Source organism: Taudactylus pleione, unplaced genomic scaffold (genome assembly GCF_031769625.1).
Source record: "Taudactylus pleione unplaced genomic scaffold, aTauple2 ptg002674l, whole genome shotgun sequence".
Classification (NCBI taxonomy): Eukaryota; Metazoa; Chordata; class Amphibia; order Anura; family Myobatrachidae; genus Taudactylus; species Taudactylus pleione.
In genome coordinates this window covers 133,017-153,962 of record NW_028287050.1, presented here as the reverse complement: position 1 = coordinate 153,962, position 20,946 = coordinate 133,017, and the positions used below count along the sequence as shown (strand labels likewise).

Genomic DNA, 20,946 nt, shown 5'->3' with positions numbered 1-20,946 from the left:
CACAGTAACTATAATATGTACACAGCACACTAACTATAATATGTACACAGCACACTAACTATAATATGTACACAGCACACTAACTATAATATGTACACAGCACAGTAACTATAATATGTACACAGCACAGTAACTATAATATGTACACAGCACACTCATACAGGGGAAGAGACCTCACTACACCACAGTAACTATAAGGGGGTGTGGCACTGGGCTGGGGGGTGTGGCACTGGGTGTGGGGCTGGGCTGGGGGGTGTGGGGCTGGGCTGGGGGGTGTGGCACTGGGTGTGGGGCTGGGCTGGGGGGTGTGGCACTGGGTGTGGGGCTGGGCTGGGCTGGCAGGGCTTCCTTAGAGTCCTGACTCCAATCTATAGCCCTCAGAGTCCCGGGCCGGCCAGTACTGAGAAGCCTTCTCCTCTCTGCCAATGCAGCAGCCGCATGGCATACACATTTAGTGACGGGCCATGCCACGCTGCCACTCACTGTTGTGCTGACTGAGTGAGCAGTCCACCTCCGCTTAAGATGGCTGGCTGGCACAGCTGAAGGGATGGGCAGGCGTGGGGCTGAGCAGCGTGAACAGTTACATCATGCGGCGTCACGCACAGCCAGCGTCTGAGCCGAGTGCTCTCCGCTGCCCAGCATAAAGAAGAAACCATGGATGTGCAGCTTATTCCCAGGATACAAATGTTGTCAGTTGCGGCCCCAAATCCCGGGATCCCGCCGGCTCAGACCCCAGGATTGGCCACCCTAGATAGGTTACCCCAGGAATCATCTGTGCCAGTGACAGTGAAGCAGGGCCGCTGACTTGCTGAGAGTGATTGGTCCTAGGTCCGCCAGGGATTCCCCCTATTACTGCTATTCATCACCCATTCTGTTCTAGAACCACCTGCTACCGTGCCCGCGTTATATGCGCACAGCCCAGTTTATGGCAGGGCACACAACCAGAGGCGGGCAGATTTTCAGCATGGTCTATTTACCCGCAGTACGGTCACTAAATGATTTACTGATCGGTCACATTATATCATAGATTGTGAGATCTTTGTGCCAGGAGAGATGATGAAAGACCTAGAAGAGACGGGACTGAGGGCCTGATGGGGAACGATCAATACAGGACAGGTCAGACCTAAACCTCACCCACTTCCCCACGGCCGAGCTCCAGCCCACTATAGAGGACTCCAGCCAGGAATGGGAATGGATTCTGGAGCTTTTCATGATTGTGCAACGCTTTATCCGCACCCCATTCTCCACCGTCACGCCAGGGCCGATTGTCACATTGGGGCCAATGCAACAGTGTTCTCCAATCTTGGCTGTGGGGTCCTGAAAGACACAAATATAGCACAGTCATATGAGGTTATCCAGGACCCTCGCTGGTGCCCATCACTCCCTGACAAGCAGCACATTGTGTCCTCTATACTCCCCTCCTCGTTCACAAACATCTTCTCACCTGTAACTGAGGCACGTGTGGTGCACGATAGATGTGTGTGTGTGTAATGTAATGTAATATGTGTTATGGGATTTTTATCGACATTGCTTTTCTGTTATGTATATCACCCTAATGTATTACTATCTATAGATATATACCACTGTGGCCGGAGGCCGGCCTCACGCGGGGAATGGCGGCCGCGACACTGAGAGGGTTAACCCCCGTGCTGCGGCGCCATTTTTAAATATAACAATAGGCGCTAGGCGCCCTGTATTGGAATGTGTTACTGGCGCCATCTGTGAAATGTTGCCGGTGCTGGACGCCGAGTGTTCCATGTTTCTGTGCCGCAGCCCCGGACTGTCTCCGGCGATGACTGATGTTAACCCCCCACCCCCCGGTGTGCTGCACTGGGGGGGGGGACCGGAGTGCAGGGAGCCGCTCTGCGCTCCACACTGGGACCCGGGAGTGTGACTCCCGGCGTCCCAGCTCCACAGGGACGCCGCTGGTCCCTCCGTGCCGGCTGCTTACTGCGGCCAGGCAGCGGAGGGCAGGGCGGGATGCCGACCGCTGGGGGCTGGGAACTGAGCTCCCAGCGCCCCAGCTACCCGGCGAGGTGCTCTGCGTTGTTGCGCTACAGCCCCCGGAAATGGCAGAGCTAGGTGCTGGCTGCTGGGGACCGGGAGCAGCGCTCCCGGCGTCCCAGTGCTCCAGGCCAGCAAGAAGCCGCTGCCGCCGGGACAAGTGTCTCGGACAGCAGCGGTAAGCGCCACAGGCAGGGAGGACTGGACTAGCCGGCTCCCTGCCCGGCGCTGGTTAATCCTCGGTGCGCGGCACCCCAGGCACAGTGTGCTGCTGCTGGGGGCTGGGAGCCTAGCTCCCGGCGCTCCAGCCCCACAGCAGAAAAACGGCCAGCAGTTAACCCTCGGTGCGCTGCACCGAGGGGAGAATTGCGATGGGCGCACACTGGGGGTCGGGAGCTCTGGCTCCCGATACACCAGCGCAGAGAAGCCACCCACTGGGAGACCAGAGAAGCCGGCTCCCAGTGCATCGTGACTGGCCAAGATAGGGTGCACAGGGGGACCGGGCTAGCCGGCTCCTTGTGCAGTGTTAGAGGGTGCGCTGGGGGCCGGGAGCCTAGCTCCAGGGGGCCCCAGCAGCATGGCCAAGTGGCTGCACGCTGGGGGACAGGGAGAGCCAGCTCCCCGGACCACCAGCGCTGTGAGCAGGATACAGCAGAGAGACCCAGCAGTCCAGGACTGCAGGGCTAGGGGAACCCAGCGCTGAGCGCTGGGCAGTGTAAAAAACAAATAAATATAAATATATTCAAAAAGATTTGTGCAGCACTGAGCCAGGACAGCAGGTCCTGGGCTACAGTGCTGCAGTGTATAACAGCCTGATGCAGGGCACAGGCTTGGTGTATATGTATAAAACAATGTATTTTAAATGTATAATTTAAGTAAAGTGCACTTACCTGTGGTCTGTGGAGGTCCAGGAGGATTCGGAGCTCTGTGTGGGCTGCTGGGTCCCCCAGCCTCCTCCCTAGGGGAATAAAATGTTATCCTATGCAGCCTCATGCCTGGAAGTGGTATGAGGGGGTGCATAGGGAGCTGGCTAATGCAGCCAGCTAAGTGGGTTTAGGGAGCTTCAAATAGTTTCCCTTCCATGGCCAGGAAACCGTGTCCGGGGACCCTGCTTGCCCACCTCTGGAGCTCAGATTCAGGCAGAAGTAGGAAGCTTGGTCCCTTAGCAGATTCCTGGAAGTAGGGTTTTGGAGGGAAACCTTCCCCCGGCCCTAGACGAGCCGACTCCTGGGTGGCGACCAAAACCCCAGGTAGTCTCAGGCTCAGGGGAGTGACCACTCCCCACTATCCATAGGGGACAATGTTAAATGTGCATGTGGCTAGCACATGCACAGGTCATGCACTTATGATGATTGGTTGGAAACCACAGGGCGGGCTTACCCCCTGTGGTAATGTGTATTAGAGTGGCATAAAAAGAGGGTCTGTGAGCCCTGTATGTGGTACAGCTTTGACAATCCTTTGTGGAGTAGACCTGCTGTATGATTCCTGTAACATCTTGTATGCTGATTATTCCCCTTCAATCCGAAGGGAGGGTCTTTTTTAAGACTGAGAGCAATAAACACCTTTGCCTTTAAATTCTACTACATCTGTACCCTGCGACCAACAGAATTGCGCAAAACGCTATTCCGTTCTCCAGCTGTTCTGGGTAAGAGCTCCGTGTCTCCAAGTTCAAGCCCTCTGCCAGCTACCGTGCAGACCTGGTCCATTGCGAGGGATCAGGTGGAAACAGCCGACACCAAACAGGAGGTGTGTCCACAGTTAGTCAAACGCATACGCAGCAGAGGCGGTTCCAGGTGCCGACGTAGCAGCCTGATTGTACGTAAAAAGCGGTTCCAAACGCCGATGGTAGAGTTTGGTGGTGGCAGCATCGTTAAACGCCCACGGCGCAGTGGGCGGAGTCAGTGACAGGTGGTCACTGACGGTGAGTGGGAGTCCAAAAGCGCTAACCCGTTACCAGTGACGGCCTAGGTGAAAGGCGTCCAGTCACAACCACCTACTTTTTTTTTTTTATATATTTTCATGTATATCTATCTGCAGACTCTGCTCCACAATAACTCACTACAGCCCTGCCCTCATCACACACATTAGTGACTCTGCTCCACAATGACTCACTACATCCCTGCCCTCATCACACACATTAGTGACTCTGCTCAGCAATGACTCACTACATCCCTGCCCTCATCACACACATTAGTGACTCTGCTCAGCAATGACTCACTACAGCCCTGCTATCATCACACACATTAGTGACTCTGCTCCACAATGACTCACTACAGCCCTGCCCTCATCACACACATTAGTGACTCTGCTCAGCAATGACTCACTACATCCCTGCCCTCATCACACACATTAGTGACTCTGCTCAGCAATGACTCACTACAGCCCTGCTATCATCACACACATTAGTGACTCTGCTCCACAATGACTCACTACAGCCCTGCCGTCATCACACACATTAGTGACTCTGCTCAGCAATGACTCACTACATCCCTGTCGTCATCACACACATTAGTGACTCTGCTCCACAATGACTCACTACAGCCCTGCTATCATCACACACATTAGTGACTCTGCTCAGCAATGACTCACTACATCCCTGTCGTCATCACACACATTAGTGACTCTGCTCCACAATGACTCACTACATCCCTGCCCTCATCACACACATTAGTGACTCTGCTCAGCAATGACTCACTACAGCCCTGCCCTCGTCACACACATTAGTGACTCTGCTCAGCAATGACTCACTACAGCCCTGCCCTCATCACACACATTAGTGACTCTGCTCAGCAATGACTCACTACATCCCTGCCCTCATCACACACATTAGTGACTCTGCTCAGCAATGACTCACTACATCCCTGCCCTCATCACACACATTAGTGACTCTGCTCAGCAATGACTCACTACAGCCCTGCTATCATCACACACATTAGTGACTCTGCTCCACAATGACTCACTACATTCCTGTCGTCATCACACACATTAGTGACTCTGCTCAGCAATGACTCACTACAGCCCTGCTATCATCACACACATTAGTGACTCTGCTCAGCAATGACTCACTACATCCCTGCCCTCATCACACACATTAGTGACTCTGCTCCACAATGACTCACTACAGCCCTGCTATCATCACACACATTAGTGACTCTGCTCAGCAATGACTCACTACAGCCCTGCTATCATCACACACATTAGTGACTCTGCTCCACAATAACTCACTACAGCCCTGCCCTCATCACACACATTAGTGACTCTGCTCCACAATGACTCACTACATCCCTGCCCTCATCACACACATTAGTGACTCTGCTCAGCAATGACTCACTACATCCCTGTCGTCATCACACACATTAGTGACTCTGCTCAGCAATAACTCACTACATCCCTGCTATCATCACACACATTAGTGACTCTGCTCAGCAATGACTCACTACAGCCCTGCTATCATCACACACATTAGTGACTCTGCTCCACAATAACTCACTACAGCCCTGCCCTCATCACACACATTAGTGACTCTGCTCCACAATGACTCACTACATCCCTGCCCTCATCACACACATTAGTGACTCTGCTCAGCAATGACTCACTACATCCCTGCCCTCATCACACACATTAGTGACTCTGCTCAGCAATGACTCACTACAGCCCTGCTATCATCACACACATTAGTGACTCTGCTCCACAATGACTCACTACAGCCCTGCCGTCATCACACACATTAGTGACTCTGCTCAGCAATGACTCACTACATCCCTGTCGTCATCACACACATTAGTGACTCTGCTCCACAATGACTCACTACAGCCCTGCTATCATCACACACATTAGTGACTCTGCTCAGCAATGACTCACTACATCCCTGTCGTCATCACACACATTAGTGACTCTGCTCCACAATGACTCACTACATCCCTGCCCTCATCACACACATTAGTGACTCTGCTCAGCAATGACTCACTACAGCCCTGCCCTCGTCACACACATTAGTGACTCTGCTCAGCAATGACTCACTACAGCCCTGCCCTCATCACACACATTAGTGACTCTGCTCAGCAATGACTCACTACATCCCTGCCCTCATCACACACATTAGTGACTCTGCTCAGCAATGACTCACTACATCCCTGCCCTCATCACACACATTAGTGACTCTGCTCAGCAATGACTCACTACAGCCCTGCTATCATCACACACATTAGTGACTCTGCTCCACAATGACTCACTACAGCCCTGCCGTCATCACACACATTAGTGACTCTGCTCAGCAATGACTCACTACATCCCTGTCGTCATCACACACATTAGTGACTCTGCTCCACAATGACTCACTACAGCCCTGCTATCATCACACACATTAGTGACTCTGCTCAGCAATGACTCACTACAGCCCTGCCCTCGTCACACACATTAGTGACTCTGCTCCACAATAACTCACTACATCCCTGTCGTCATCACACACATTAGTGACTCTGCCAATGGGGAGTATAAGTGGACAGTAGCTGCAGACCAGGCCGGCTTTGTATTGTTGTTTGTACGCTTTGTATATATGTTTAGTGTACTGGTATTAGGTGTTTTACTATCCCATTACAGATATATATATATATATATATCTGTATATACAGACCAGTGTAGTCTGTTATCTAGCTCCCCATAACCTGTGTACTATGCTGCTCATTACGTACATATAGACAATGCTCTCATTTATTACACTAATATATATGGTAACATTGAATGTTAGTAAATATGCATATTATATTTAGCACGTATTCTGTGTGTAGCTTCCCATGTACACATCATAGCGCGCTATTCTGCGTCCTGTACAGCGCAGTGGTGCGCTAATCGTCATCTTCCTCCTACATTATAGAGGAGCATCTGCCACACATCCATATACTCACCACCAGCACATTCCCAACAAAGCCAGCGCCGGTGTGCAGCCGCTCGGGGTGACGCTGCCGCACGGACTGCAGGTACATACACATCCCCGTCAGGAAATCCTTGGGCTGCCCAATGTCCATCCAGAAACCTGACCAGCAGTAGACAGTTATTAGTGTATATCACACACACACACACACACACACATTAATATATATATATATATATATATATATATATATAATCACGCACTTATATTTATAATCACACATTAATATACACACATATATAATCACACACACACACACACACATATAATTATCACATACACATATATATATATATCACACACACATCACACAGACAATATATATATAATCACACACATAATATTTATATATATATATATATATATATATATATATATATATATATATACACACACATATACATACACAGTCACTATAATATACAGTGACCCACGACACACAGAGCAGAGACACCAGATACAGGTGTCAGGTTATCCAATTCCGTTACTGCTGCTCAGTGTAGGAGACGACTTTGTTATCACCGTGACGCAGAGGTTCCCAAACTCAGGCCCTGATTCAGACCCTGTCGCTAGCGCTGAGCGCTCGCAACCGGGGCGATGGTGGCCCAGAGCGCATGATGGAGCCGGCTCCATCATGCGCAAGACCCGGATAGCGACGGGCAATCCGTCGCTCTGGGTCTCGTACCAAAGGTGCGTGCTGTCGATGTTGCGTGGCAGCACGCCCCCTTTGGTGGGCGGGCCGGGGGAGTGGCTGCCCAAACGGAGGCGTTCCCATGTGAACGCCTCCATTTGGGGCCGGCCCCACTGACATCACGAGTGATATCAGTGGGAGAGATTTCGGTTCTGTTCGAGCCGAAATCTCTCTGGGGCTTGCGGCAACGAGACCCTACCACAAGGGTCTCGTCGCAAGCCCGATGGTCGCGATGGTCTTGACTATCGTCATGGCCGCTCACTATAGTGACAGCTATGTGAGCGGCCAGGAAAAAAAAAAAAAGACCGGCCCGTATTCAGAGCGAGCGCTCTGTCACAGCGTCCGGCTCTGAATCAGGGCCTCAGTCCTCAAAGCACTATAACGGTCCTGGTTTTAAGGATAACAATATTTGGGCACATGTAATTTTTTTTTTTTTTTTTTTAAATTGAGTAAATTTTTATTGGTTTATAGAAATACATTAACAAATAACCAAACAAAATATATATACACATAAAAAAAATAAAAAAAAATACCACACTATATAAATATTGGAATATTGTCAAAAATAACACCTGAAAAATTGGCAAAATCAACTAGATCCCAACAAATTCTCAACTTATCACACAGCACATTACCTCCAACAAAGTAATAATCTACCTCATTATCCTAACAATAATATACCGGTCAATCATTAGGCAATGCACGGGCATAACGGGATTTAAGCCAACTGCTCCAGATACGTTCATACTTCTTCTCAGCTTTGCGACAAATAAACACGTGTTTTTCATGTTCAACAGTGGTACGGACCAAGGACAGCCAAGCATTATAATCTGGTCCTGTAGGAGCCATCCACGACCGAGCCACACATACCTTAGCTAGTGTACACATATTGACAATGTATTGTTTAAGATATCTGTCCACTACCTCATCGTCCATAGAGCCTAAACAGCACGTCAATGGCGCAGCTAAAGTGGGAGCAATACCTGTATTGGACAAAACTCTCAGAACCTTATTCCAAAAAGTGCTAACCATCGGACAATCCCAAAGAAGGTGCCAGAAAGTACCGCTACTAATTTTACACTTAGGGCATATGTCAGATGCTCTCCCCCCAAATCTCAGCAAACGAACAGGAGTTAAATAGGTTCGGTGTAGAATAAACAGTTGAATCTGTTGAAATCTTATAGAAGTTGTGGAAATACGAGGAGCTTCTAGAGCATTATCCCATTCCGCATCACTTATAAGGCCAATATCTCTCTCCCACTTTGATCTAAGATGTGGTAAACTATCCTTATGATAAGAAGACAATATATAGGAGTATAAGTAAGAAAGCGTCTTCCGGGGACCTAAAGATAAAAGGAATGACTTCAATGGGGATATTTGAATTAGATTAGGGCCATCTGAAAATTGAGCCGAGAGAGCATGCCGTAATTGTAAATATCTATAGAAATATGATTGAGGGAGATGATGAGCTTCTTGGAGTTGTGCAAATGATTTAAGAATTGAAGTGTCATATAAATGACCCAATGTAGTTACACCGTTAGAACCCCATGTCACCTCAAGCGGTAAAGAGGCCAGTTCAGGTAATATACGATAACTACATAGAGAAGTGTCTGGATCTAATCCCGTAAACTGTAGAATACTAGATACCAATTTCCATATCTTAATAGCTTGCATCAACAGGGGAGGGCCTTTCTGTATAATTCTACCCGCAAGCAAGGCCTGCAATGGTGTAAAGTTAGGGAAAATCTGAGAAACCAACAAAACGTGCAGGGCATTAGGGGAGTCATCTTGAAGCCATAACCGTATATGTGCCATCTGCGCTGCATAATAATAAAATTTTAAATTTGGAAGAGCCAAACCTCCCCCAGACCTAAATCGGGTCAGAGCTGCCAATTGAATACGTGGTCGACGATTCACCCAGACCAATGAAGAAAGACCAAACGCCTAAACAATGTATCTGTAATAAAAACAGGAGAAAGCTGCAAAACGTACACGAATTTTGGCAGCACCACCATCTTTATTAAGTTAATTCTACCAGTAACGGTAAGAGGGAGCCGGCGCCAGGACTGAACTTTGCCCTTTAAGTAGACAAACAGGGGCTCAACATTCAATACTATATAGTCCTTTGGGGAATTAGTTATCCAGATACCTAAATATTTACATTTATTTACCCAACAGAGAGGGAGAGTGACAATGGGAACAGTCGGATACAACCCCCTAAGAGGAAGGATAGATGATTTGTCCCAGTTTATCTTAAGACCAGAAAACATTCCAAATTGTTCTATGACTTGAAGAACCACAGGCATAGCTGTTACATAGTCAGACAGTAATAAATCATCTGCATATAAGGAAACTTTGTCCATTCTATTACCCAATTGTAGACCTATAATATCATGGTGAGAACGTATAATACAGGCTAACGGCTCAATAGCCAATGCAAACAGGGTTGGGGACAAGGGGCAACCCTGTCTTGTGCCCCGAGACAGGGGGAAGGATGGGGAGATAAACCCATTCACTGACACCCTGGCAGGAGGGTTCGCATACATAAGCTTTACCCATTTCAAGAACACCGGCCCAAACCCAAAACATAACATGACCTCCCACAGAAAGGGCCACTCCACAGAGACAAATGCTTCTGCAGCATCTAATGACACAATAACAGAGGACGATTCTTCTGGGCACATGTAATTTAATTAGTACCTCAATCTTGTGATTGAACTTCTTTGCTCAACAATGGATATTCTTAAAATCTGGACTGTTAGGCTGCCTTGAGGACCATGGCTGGGAACCTCTACCATAGTGCCTGCCCTGAGAGCACAGACTGTACCCACATTCCCTGTATCCCCAGTATAATGCACCAGCCGTAGGCCTGACAATACATCCTGTATTTATTTGTGTATTATCATCATCCTAAATCCAGCTACAGAGCCCGGAATACACCTCGCTCCCAGCCAGCAGTGTGCACACACCGTATATACACAGTAACACACAGACACTCCCAGCAGTGTGCACACACCGTATATACACAGTAACACACAGACACTCCCAGCAGTGTGCACACACCGTATATACACAGTAACACACAGACACTCCCAGCAGTGTGCACACACCGTATATACACAGTAACACACAGACACTCCCAGCAGTGTGCACACACCGTATATACAGTAACACACAGACACTCCCAGCAGTGTGCACACACCGTATATACAGTAACACACAGACACTCCCAGCAGTGTGCACACACCGTATATAGAGTAACACACAGACACTCCCAGCAGTGTGCACACACCGTATATACAGTAACACACAGACACTCCCAGCAGTGTGCACACACCGTATATACAGTAACACACAGACACTCCCAGCAGTGTGCACACACCGTATATACAGTAACACACAGACACTCCCAGCAGTGTGCACACACCGTATATACACAGTAACACACAGACACTCCCAGCAGTGTGCACACACCGTATATACACAGTAACACACAGACACTCCCAGCAGTGTGCACACACCGTATATACAGTAACACACAGACACTCCCAGCAGTGTGCACACACCGTATATACACAGTAACACACAGACACTCCCAGCAGTGTGCACACACCGTATATACACAGTAACACACAGACACTCCCAGCAGTGTGCACACACCGTATATACACAGTAACACACAGACACTCCCAGCAGTGTGCACACACCGTATATACAGTAACACACAGACACTCCCAGCAGTGTGCACACAGCGTATATACAGTAACACACAGACACTCCCAGCAGTGTGCACACACCGTATATACAGTAACACACAGACACTCCCACCAGTGTGCACACACCGTATATACAGTAACACACAGACACTCCCAGCAGTGTGCACACACCGTATATAGAGTAACACACAGACACTCCCACCAGTGTGCACACACCGTATATACAGTAACACACAGACACTCCCAGCAGTGTGCACACACCGTATATAGAGTAACACACAGACACTCCCACCAGTGTGCACACACCGTATATACAGTAACACACAGACACTCCCAGCAGTGTGCACACACCGTATATAGAGTAACACACAGACACTCCCAGCAGTGTGCACACACCGTATATAGAGTAACACACAGACACTCCCAGCAGTGTGCACACAGCGTATATACAGTAACACACAGACACTCCCAGCAGTGTGCACACAGCGTATATACAGTAACACACAGACACTCCCAGCAGTGTGCACACACCGTATATAGAGTAACACACAGACACTCCCAGCAGTGTGCACACAGCGTATATACAGTAACACACAGACACTCCCAGCAGTGTGCACACACCGTATATACACAGTAACACACAGACACTCCCAGCAGTGTGCACACAGCGTATATACAGTAACACACAGACAATCCGCTGGTCCTCACCTTGAAGCTCCATTGCAAACAATTGTCCGTCCTCCGCCATGGCTGGGAAAATCTCCTTCTCGATTGAGGTAGGACGCAGCTGCAGCGTGGGAATACATACATACAGTAAATAGGGATAATAGCTTTCGGTTATGTTTAGATAATAGGATTTATTATACGGATGGTTTCTGTTTTTGGTCTTTTATATATCAGTCAATCCCAGAATCCATTCCAGCTGTGTCGGCACTGGGAGTACTCCCATCCTGGGAACACTATGCAGTTACTGCGCCATGACACCACAACCCCCATGCCCGAGGATCCCCTCTTTGTTACAGTATATCTGCAGCAATGGTTCTACGCCACAGCGCTCGCCCTGGCATCTCCTCTGCGAGTCTTCTCCTGTCCTAGTGTTTAGGTCCCCAGTCACCAGTTGTCTCACTAGAACAGGAGGAGGAGAAATTCCCCTTTTATTCCCTAAGATGTGTATATTTGGCTTGGGTCTCCTGGACAGGGTTAATCATTTAAAGGGCCAATATATAATGAATGCATGACTTTGGCAAAGGTTTGTATTGCCCGCACTTGGATGGCATCTAGGGGCCCTACCTTTGCTAAGTGGTGTGGGCAGATGAATGAAGTTTGGGGCATGAACGATTTCTATATACTAAACTAAATTGTGTTCACAGATATGAGGGTATATGGGGCCCTTGGATTGCTCCTTCCCATTATGTTCCTGGGGGCGGCAGGAATTCAGACACTGATGGATTGGCGCCCGGCGGGGCGGCACAATGATGATTTGGCATTCTGCATCTGTATTTGTAGTTCTTCTGCTGTTTTCTGTGGTTCAGAGGTATTGCGCAGATATTTTTATTATGATTTTATTCTCATGAGATTATATGATAATGGATGTATAATGCAAATGTTTTTTTCTTTTCTTTTTAAGGTTTATTGGGGGCGGGGATTATGTTTTTGTGTATGGGTGCGGTGTATGGGTGCGGTGTATTGTTATGGAAAAAAAAACATTTTCATAAATAAACTCATTTTTAAAAAAAATATATCTGCAGCAATGCTGGCGACACCGACGTACCTGAATACGGTCCAGCACAGAGGGAGAGAAGATATATAAACCAGAGTTAATCTTGTTTGACACAAAGACTTGCGGCTTCTCTACAAAGTGTTGGATTCGGCCCATCTCCGCGTCATATACAACGACTCCATACTTAGACGGTTCCTCTACCTTTGTGACCTGTATGGGTAAGATATATGATCAGTCCACTATACATGCTCTCCATCTCCGCATTCCCACAGCACCCTTCATCTCCCCTCCCCATTCCCACAGAACACCCTTCATCTCCCCTCCCCATTCCCACAGAACACCCTTCATCTCCCCTCCCAATTATCCCAGCACCCTTCATCTCCCCTCCCCATTCCCACCATTCTGTCTCCCCATTCCCACCATTCCATCTTTCCATTATCAACGCACCCTTCATCTCCCCTCCCCATTCCCACCATTCTGTCTCCCCATTATCACCGTACCCTTCATCTCCCATCCCCATTATCCCAGCACCCTTCATCTCCCCTCTCCATTATCACCGCACCCTTCATCTCCTCTCCCCATTCCCACCATTCTGTCTCCCCATTATCCCCGCACCCTTCATCTCCTCATTCCCACCATTCTGTCTCCCCATTATCCCCGCACCCTTCATCTCCCCTCCCCATTCCCACCATTCTGTCTCCCCATTATCACTGCACCCTTCATCTCCCCTCCCCATTCCCACCATTCTGTCTCCCCATTATCCCCGCACCCTTCATCTCCCCTCCCCATTCCCACCATTCCATCTGTCCATTATCACCGCACCCTTCATCTCCCCTCCCCATCATTCTGTCTCCCCATTATCCCCGCACCCTTCATCTCCCCATTCCCATCATTCTGTCCCCCCATTATCACCGCACCCTTCATCTCCCCTCCCCATTCCCACCATTCCGTCTCCCCATTATCACCCCACCCTTCATCTCCCCTCCCCATTCCCACCATTCCATCTGTCCATTATCACCGCACCCTTCATCTCCCCTCCCCATTCCCACCATACCCTTCATCTCCCCTCCCCATTCCCACCATACCCTTCATCTCCCCTCCCCATTCCCACCATTCTGTCTCCCCATTATCACCCCACCCTTCATCTCCCCTCCCCACCATTCTGTCTCCCCATTATCACCATACCCTTCATCTCCCCTCCCCATTCCCACCCCTCCCTTCATCTCCCCTCCCCATTCCCACCATTCTGTCTCCCCATTATCACCATACCCTTCATCTCCCCTCCCCATTCCCACCGCACCCTTCATCTTCCCTCCCCATTATCCCAGCACCCTTCATCTCCCCTCCCCATTATCACAGCACCCTTCATCTCCCCTCCTCATTCCCACCATTCTGTCTCCCCATTATCACTGCACCCTTCATCTCCCCTCCCCATTCCATCTCCCCATTATCACCGCACCCTTCATCTCCCCTCCCCATTCCCACCATTCTGTCTCCCCATTATCACCGTACCCTTCATCTCCCCTTCCCATTACCACCATTCTGTCTCCCCATTATCCCCGCACCCTTCATCTCCCCTTCCCATTCCCACCATTCTGTCTCCCCATTATCACCGCACCCTTCATCTCCCCTTCCCATTACCACCATTCTGTCTCCCCATTATCCCCGCACCCTTCATCTCCCCTTCCCATTCCCACCATTCTGTCTCCCCATTATCACCGCACCCTTCATCTCCCCTCCCCATTCCCACCATTCTGTCTCCCCATTCCCACCGCACCCTTCATCTCCCCTCCCCATTCCCACCATTCTGTCTCCCCATTATCACCCCACCCTTCATCTCCCCTCCCCATTCCCACCATTCTGTCTCCCCATTCCCACCGCACCCTTCATCTTCCCTCCCCATTATCCCAGCACCCTTCATCTCCCCTCCCCATTATCACAGCACCCTTCATCTCCCCTCCTCATTCCCACCATTCTGTCTCCCCATTATCACTGCACCCTTCATCTCCCCTCCCCATTCCATCTCCCCATTATCACCGCACCCTTCATCTCCCCTCCCCATTCCCACCATTCTGTCTCCCCATTATCACTGTACCCTTCATCTCCCCTTCCCATTACCACCATTCTGTCTCCCCATTATCCCCGCACCCTTCATCTCCCCTTCCCATTCCCACCATTCTGTCTCCCCATTATCACCGCACCCTTCATCTCCCCTCCCCATTCCCACCATTCTGTCTCCCCATTCCCACCGCACCCTTCATCTCCCCTCCCCATTCCCACCATTCTGTCTCCCCATTATCACCCCACCCTTCATCTCCCCTCCCCACCATTCTGTCTCCCCATTATCACCATACCCTTCATCTCCCCTCCCCATTCCCACCCCTCCCTTCATCTCCCCTCCCCATTCCCACCATTCTGTCTCCCCATTATCACCATACCCTTCATCTCCCCTCCCCATTCCCACCGCACCCTTCATCTTCCCTCCCCATTATCCCAGCACCCTTCATCTCCCCTCCCCATTATCACAGCACCCTTCATCTCCCCTCCTCATTCCCACCATTCTGTCTCCCCATTATCACTGCACCCTTCATCTCCCCTCCCCATTATCACCGCACCCTTCATCTCCCCTCCCCATCATTCTGTCTCCCCATTATCACCCCACCCTTCATCTCCCCTCCCCATTCCCACCATTCCATCTGTCCATTATCACCGCACCCTTCATCTCCCCTCCCCATTCCCACCATTCTGTCTCCCCATTATCACCGCACCCTTCATCTCCCCTCCCCATTCCCACCATTCTGTCTCCCCATTATCCCCGCACCCATCATCTCCCCTCCCCATCATTCTGTCTCCCCATTATCACCGCACCATTCATCTCCCCTCCCCATTCCCACCATTCTGTCTCCCCATTATCACCATACCCTTCATCTCCCCTCCCCATTCCCACCGCACCCTTCATCTCCCCTCCCGATTATCCCAGCACCCTTCATCTCCCCTCCCCATTATCACAGCACCCTTCATCTCCCCTCCTCATTCCCACCATTCTGTCTCCCCATTATCACTGCACCCTTCATCTCCCCTCCCCATTCCATCTCCCCATTATCACCGCACCCTTCATCTCCCCTCCCCATTCCCACCATTCTGTCTCCCCATTATCACCCCACCCTTCATCTCCCCTCCCCATTCCCACCATTCCATCTGTCCATCACTGCACCCTTCATCTCCCCTCCCCATTCCCACCATTCTGTCTCCCCATTATCAACGCACCCTTCATCTCCCCTTCCCATTCCCACCATTCTGTCTCCCCATTATCACCATACCCTTCATCTCCCCTCCCCATTCCCACCGCACCCTTCATCTCCCCTCCCCATTATCCCAGCACCCTTCATCTCCCCTCCCCATTATCACAGCACCCTTCATCTCCCCTCCTCATTCCCACCATTCTGTCTCCCCATTATCACTGCACCCTTCATCTCCCCTCCCCATTCCATCTCCCCATTATCACCGCACCCTTCATCTCCCCTCCCCATTCCCACCATTCTGTCTCCCCATTATCACCGTACCCTTCATCTCCCCTTCCCATTACCACCATTCTGTCTCCCCATTATCCCCGCACCCTTCATCTCCCCTTCCCATTCCCACCATTCTGTCTCCCCATTATCACCGCACCCTCCATCTCCCCTCCCCATTCCCACCATTCTGTCTCCCCATTATCCCCGCACCCTTCATCTCCCCTCCCCATTCCCACCATTCTGTCTCCCCATTATCACCGCACCCTTCATCTCCCCATTCCCACCATTCTGTCTCCCCATTATCACTGCACCCTTCATCTCCCCTCCCCATTCCCACCATTCTGTCTCCCCATTATCCCCACACCCTTCATCTCCCCTCCCCATTCCCACAATTCTGTCTCCCCATTATCCCCGCACCCTTCATCTCCCCTCCCCATTCCCACCATTGTCTCCCCATTATCCCCGCACCCTTCATCTCCCCTCCCCATTCCCACCATTGTCTCCCATTATCCCCGCACCCTTCATCTCCCCTCCCCATTATCCCCGCACCCTTCACCTCCCCTTCCCATTACCACCATTGTCTCCCCATTATCCGCGCACCCTTCATCTCCCCTCCCCATTCCCACCATTCTGTCTTCCCATTATCCCCTCCTCATTCCCACCATTGTCTCCCCATTATCCCCGCACCCTTCATCTCCCCTCCCCATTCCCATCATTCTGTCTCCCCATTATCCCCACACCCATCATCTCCCCTCCCCATTCCCATCATTCTGTCTCCCCATTATCCCCGCACCCTTCATCTCCCCTCCCCATTCCCATCATTCTGTCTCCCCATTATCCCCGCACCCTTCATCTCCCCTCCCCATTCCCATCATTCTGTCTCCCCATTATCCCCACACCCATCATCTCCCCTCCCCATTCCCATCATTCTGTCTCCCCATTATCCCCGCACCCTTCATCTCCTCATTCCCACCATTCTGTCTCCCCATTATCCCCGCACCCTTCATCTCCTCATTCCCACCATTCTGTCTCCCCATTATCCCCGCACCCTTCATTTCCCCATTCCCATCATTCTGTCTCCCCATTATCACTGCACCCTTCATCTCCCCTCCCCATTCCATCTCCCCATTATCACCGCACCCTTCATCTCCCCTCCCCATTCCCGGATAAAAGTGTAGCCATCTATATTATGTATGTACAGTAAATGTAACATTAATGTTTAATACTATTCTGCATAGTAAACAGGGAGCAGAATCCCTTCATGAGTCCCTCATGTCCTAGTCCTTTTCCCACGTCACTGCAATTTGACCAATCCGCACCATGCCGGAAGAACGGCACACAACTCCACTTACCACGATGGTTCCCTCCTTTCCGTGGTGATGGTGGAAACGCACCATATCGTCAAAGGGAAAGTCACAGATCACGTCACTGTTAAGGACAAAGAAAGGATCCGAGTTTTCCATCAGCAACTCTCTGGCCAGGGCAAGAGGACCCGCTGTGTGCACAGGACAAGAGGGTTAACTAACCTTCACAAGCAGCAACGCTGCTGTCACTGTCTATCTCACACTGCACCAATGAAAGCACCACTGCCCTCAGGAGACTCACCTGTACCAAGCGGCTCCTTTTCATGTGACATGGAGATTCGGATTCCCAGCTACCAGGGAACAAAGGGCAGAGTGAGGGACAGAAGCAGTCACAGACATACTGCTCACACAGAGAGCACGGCTTACCCTCTTCTCCTGCTCCTTCATCTCCTTCTCCAACATGTCCGACATGTAACTGACTGCCAGGATCACATGATCAACTCCGGCCTATCCGGGGGGATACAGGAGAACACGGCTGTCATACGTACATGGATGTATATGAGGGCTATATACGAGGCTGCAGTGTACCCTATAAGGGACAGCTCCACGGACATGTACAGAAGACATCTAATCTTACCTTAACCAGAGCTTCCACCTGGTGCAGTAATATGGGCTTGTTGCAGAAATCCACCAGAGGTTTGGGAATACTGAGGGTCAGAGGACGTAACCTAGTGCCGTAGCCACCAACCAGGATTAAGGCCTTCATGTTCCCTGTACAGAAGGCACCACGCCACAGACATGAAACAAACATCTGCATAACCCTAGATATAGATCTAGGCAGCATATATCACCAGGCTACCGGCTCACGGTGTAACCACCCATTCCTACACATTACCCAATTTCATCATGGTTTTAACAAGAACACACAATGTGCCCAGTTACCCTCCAATGACATCCTGTATACCTCTCCCTGTGTAACCTGATGGCCTCTCCCCAGGGGTGATTGCCTCCATTACTGCCTCCTGTATAAGGTCTCCTAGTGCTGTACACAGTGGTCAGGTGACCTATGTAATGGTGATATATCTCCTGTATCCCTCTCCCTATGTAACCTGATGGTCTCTCCCTCTAGTGACTGCACAGCTCTCCCCAGGGGTGACTGCCTCCATTACTGCCTTCTGTATAAGGTCTCCTAGTGCCGTATACAGTGGTCAGGTGACCTATGTAATGGTGATATATCTCCTGTATCCCTCTCCCTATGTAACCTGATGGTCTCTCCCCAGGGGTGATTGCCTCCATTACTGCCTCCTGTATAAGGTCTCCGATAGAGATGAGAGTTGGAGGCCACGTATCAGGAAATAGTGCGTTATTATTATTACAGATCGCATCTCTATGTGATATATATGTTAAAGTTACTGTGTCCCAATATTAACCTGAAATTCATCGCTGTGTATCCGGCCCACTGGGGTGAAGCTAAACAAACTGGTTCTACCCGTCTATCAGCCCAAAAGGTACACGCCGACGCCTGTGGTTCCCCCGGGAAGAAGCACGCTGGGACCTGTGGTTCCCCCGGGAAGGAGCACGCTGGGACCTGTGGTTCCCCCGGGAAGGAGCACGCTGGGACCTGTGGTTCCCGCTGGATATGAGCACGCTGGGACCTGTGGTTCCCGCTGGATATGAGCACGCTGGGACCTGTGGTTCCCGCTGGATATGAGCACGCTGGGACCTGTGGTTCCCGCTGGATATGAGCACGCTGGGACCTGTGGTTCCCGCTGGATATGAGCACGCTGGGACCTGTGGTTCCCGCTGGATATGAGCACGCTGGGACCTGTGGTTCCCGCTGGATATGAGCACGCTAGGAACTGTTGTTCCCCTGGAAAGGAGAACGCTGGGACCTGTGGTTCCCCGGATAGTGCATGCTGGGACCTGTGGTTCCCCTGGGAAGGAGCACGCTGGGACCTGTGGTTCCCCGGATAGGGCATGCTGGGACCTGTGGTTCCCCGGATAGGGCATGCTGGGACCTGTGGTTCCCCTGGGAAGGAGAAGTCACTCACCTGCTGCCGCTTGCTCTGTCAGCGCTTCCTGCTCAGTATCATTCCCATGTGACGTCACTGTCGAGCCCACGTCACCTGTTCCGCCATTGGCTGCTGTCACTCTGTGTCTCTGCCAATCACCAAATGCCGCAAATCCCGTCAACGCCTTCCGGCATTGGACGATGAACCGACCAATGAAAAGTGAGAACGCCCCGTTACCATGGTGCCCCTTCCAGCGACGCGGAAATATAACAACGGGGCCAATAGCAAATGTCATATCACATGACCAGCGGCAGCCAATGAGATGGGGACAACACCTGCTCACTATCACAGCGCTGCGCTGGTCACATGGTTATCTATGCGCCCACCTGTATGGTAGGGATTAGGGAATGACGGACACTGGCTGATGACGTCATGGTCACTCTACGGAAGGGGATCTAGCTGCTTCCAATACACATTACCCCAGCAGCATGGCTCCCCCCCTCTGTGTGCACGTAACAGACACATCCACCAATCGTACGGCTGTCCTTATCCTCTGTATACAGACACTGTCCCTCTCCCCTATATACACACACTGTCCCTCTCCCCTATATACACACACTGTCCCTCTCCCCTATATACAGACACTGTCCCTCTCCCCTATATACACACACTGTCCCTCTCCCCTATATACACACACTGTCCTTATCCTCTGTATACACACACTGTCCTTATCCTCTATATACACACACTGTCCTTATCCTCTGTATACACACACTGTCCTTATCCTCTGTATACACACACTGTCCTTATCCTCTGTATACACACACTGTCCCTCTCCCCTATATACAGACACTGTCCTTATCCTCTGTATACACACACTGTCCTTATCCTCTGTATACACACACTGTCCCTCTCCCCTATATACACACACTGTCCCTCTCCCCTATATACAGACACTGTCCCTCTCCCCTATATACACACACTGTCCCTCTCCCCTATATACACACACTGTCCTTATCCTCTGTATACACACACTGTCCTTATCCTCTGTATACAC

The 20,946-nt window shown here is 50.5% G+C and overlaps 1 protein-coding gene across 2 annotated transcripts in view; it reads right to left on the bottom strand.

The window, feature by feature from the left end:
* The window catches only part of GMPPB (GDP-mannose pyrophosphorylase B), a 90,535-nt gene extending 70,450 nt beyond the window's left edge, over nucleotides 1–20,085 (bottom strand). The window contains exons 1-9 of one of the 2 annotated variants that reach the window (XM_088466218.1): nucleotides 19,929–20,081; nucleotides 18,515–18,648; nucleotides 18,304–18,384; nucleotides 18,179–18,227; nucleotides 17,926–18,068; nucleotides 13,113–13,271; nucleotides 12,050–12,128; nucleotides 6,909–7,036; nucleotides 1,135–1,317 (exon numbers count right to left, since the gene is read on the bottom strand). In XM_088466218.1, coding sequence (XP_088322344.1) covers nucleotides 1,135–1,317; nucleotides 6,909–7,036; nucleotides 12,050–12,128; nucleotides 13,113–13,271; nucleotides 17,926–18,068; nucleotides 18,179–18,227; nucleotides 18,304–18,384; nucleotides 18,515–18,643 — 951 coding nt within the window. In that variant the 5' untranslated portion in view covers nucleotides 18,644–18,648; nucleotides 19,929–20,081. Of the gene's footprint in view, nucleotides 1–1,134; nucleotides 1,318–6,908; nucleotides 7,037–12,049; nucleotides 12,129–13,112; nucleotides 13,272–17,925; nucleotides 18,069–18,178; nucleotides 18,228–18,303; nucleotides 18,385–18,514; nucleotides 18,649–19,928 lie in introns of both variants that reach the window. The other variant, XM_088466219.1, reaches the window with a different exon arrangement.
* Between the last annotated feature and the right edge of the window lie 861 nt (nucleotides 20,086–20,946).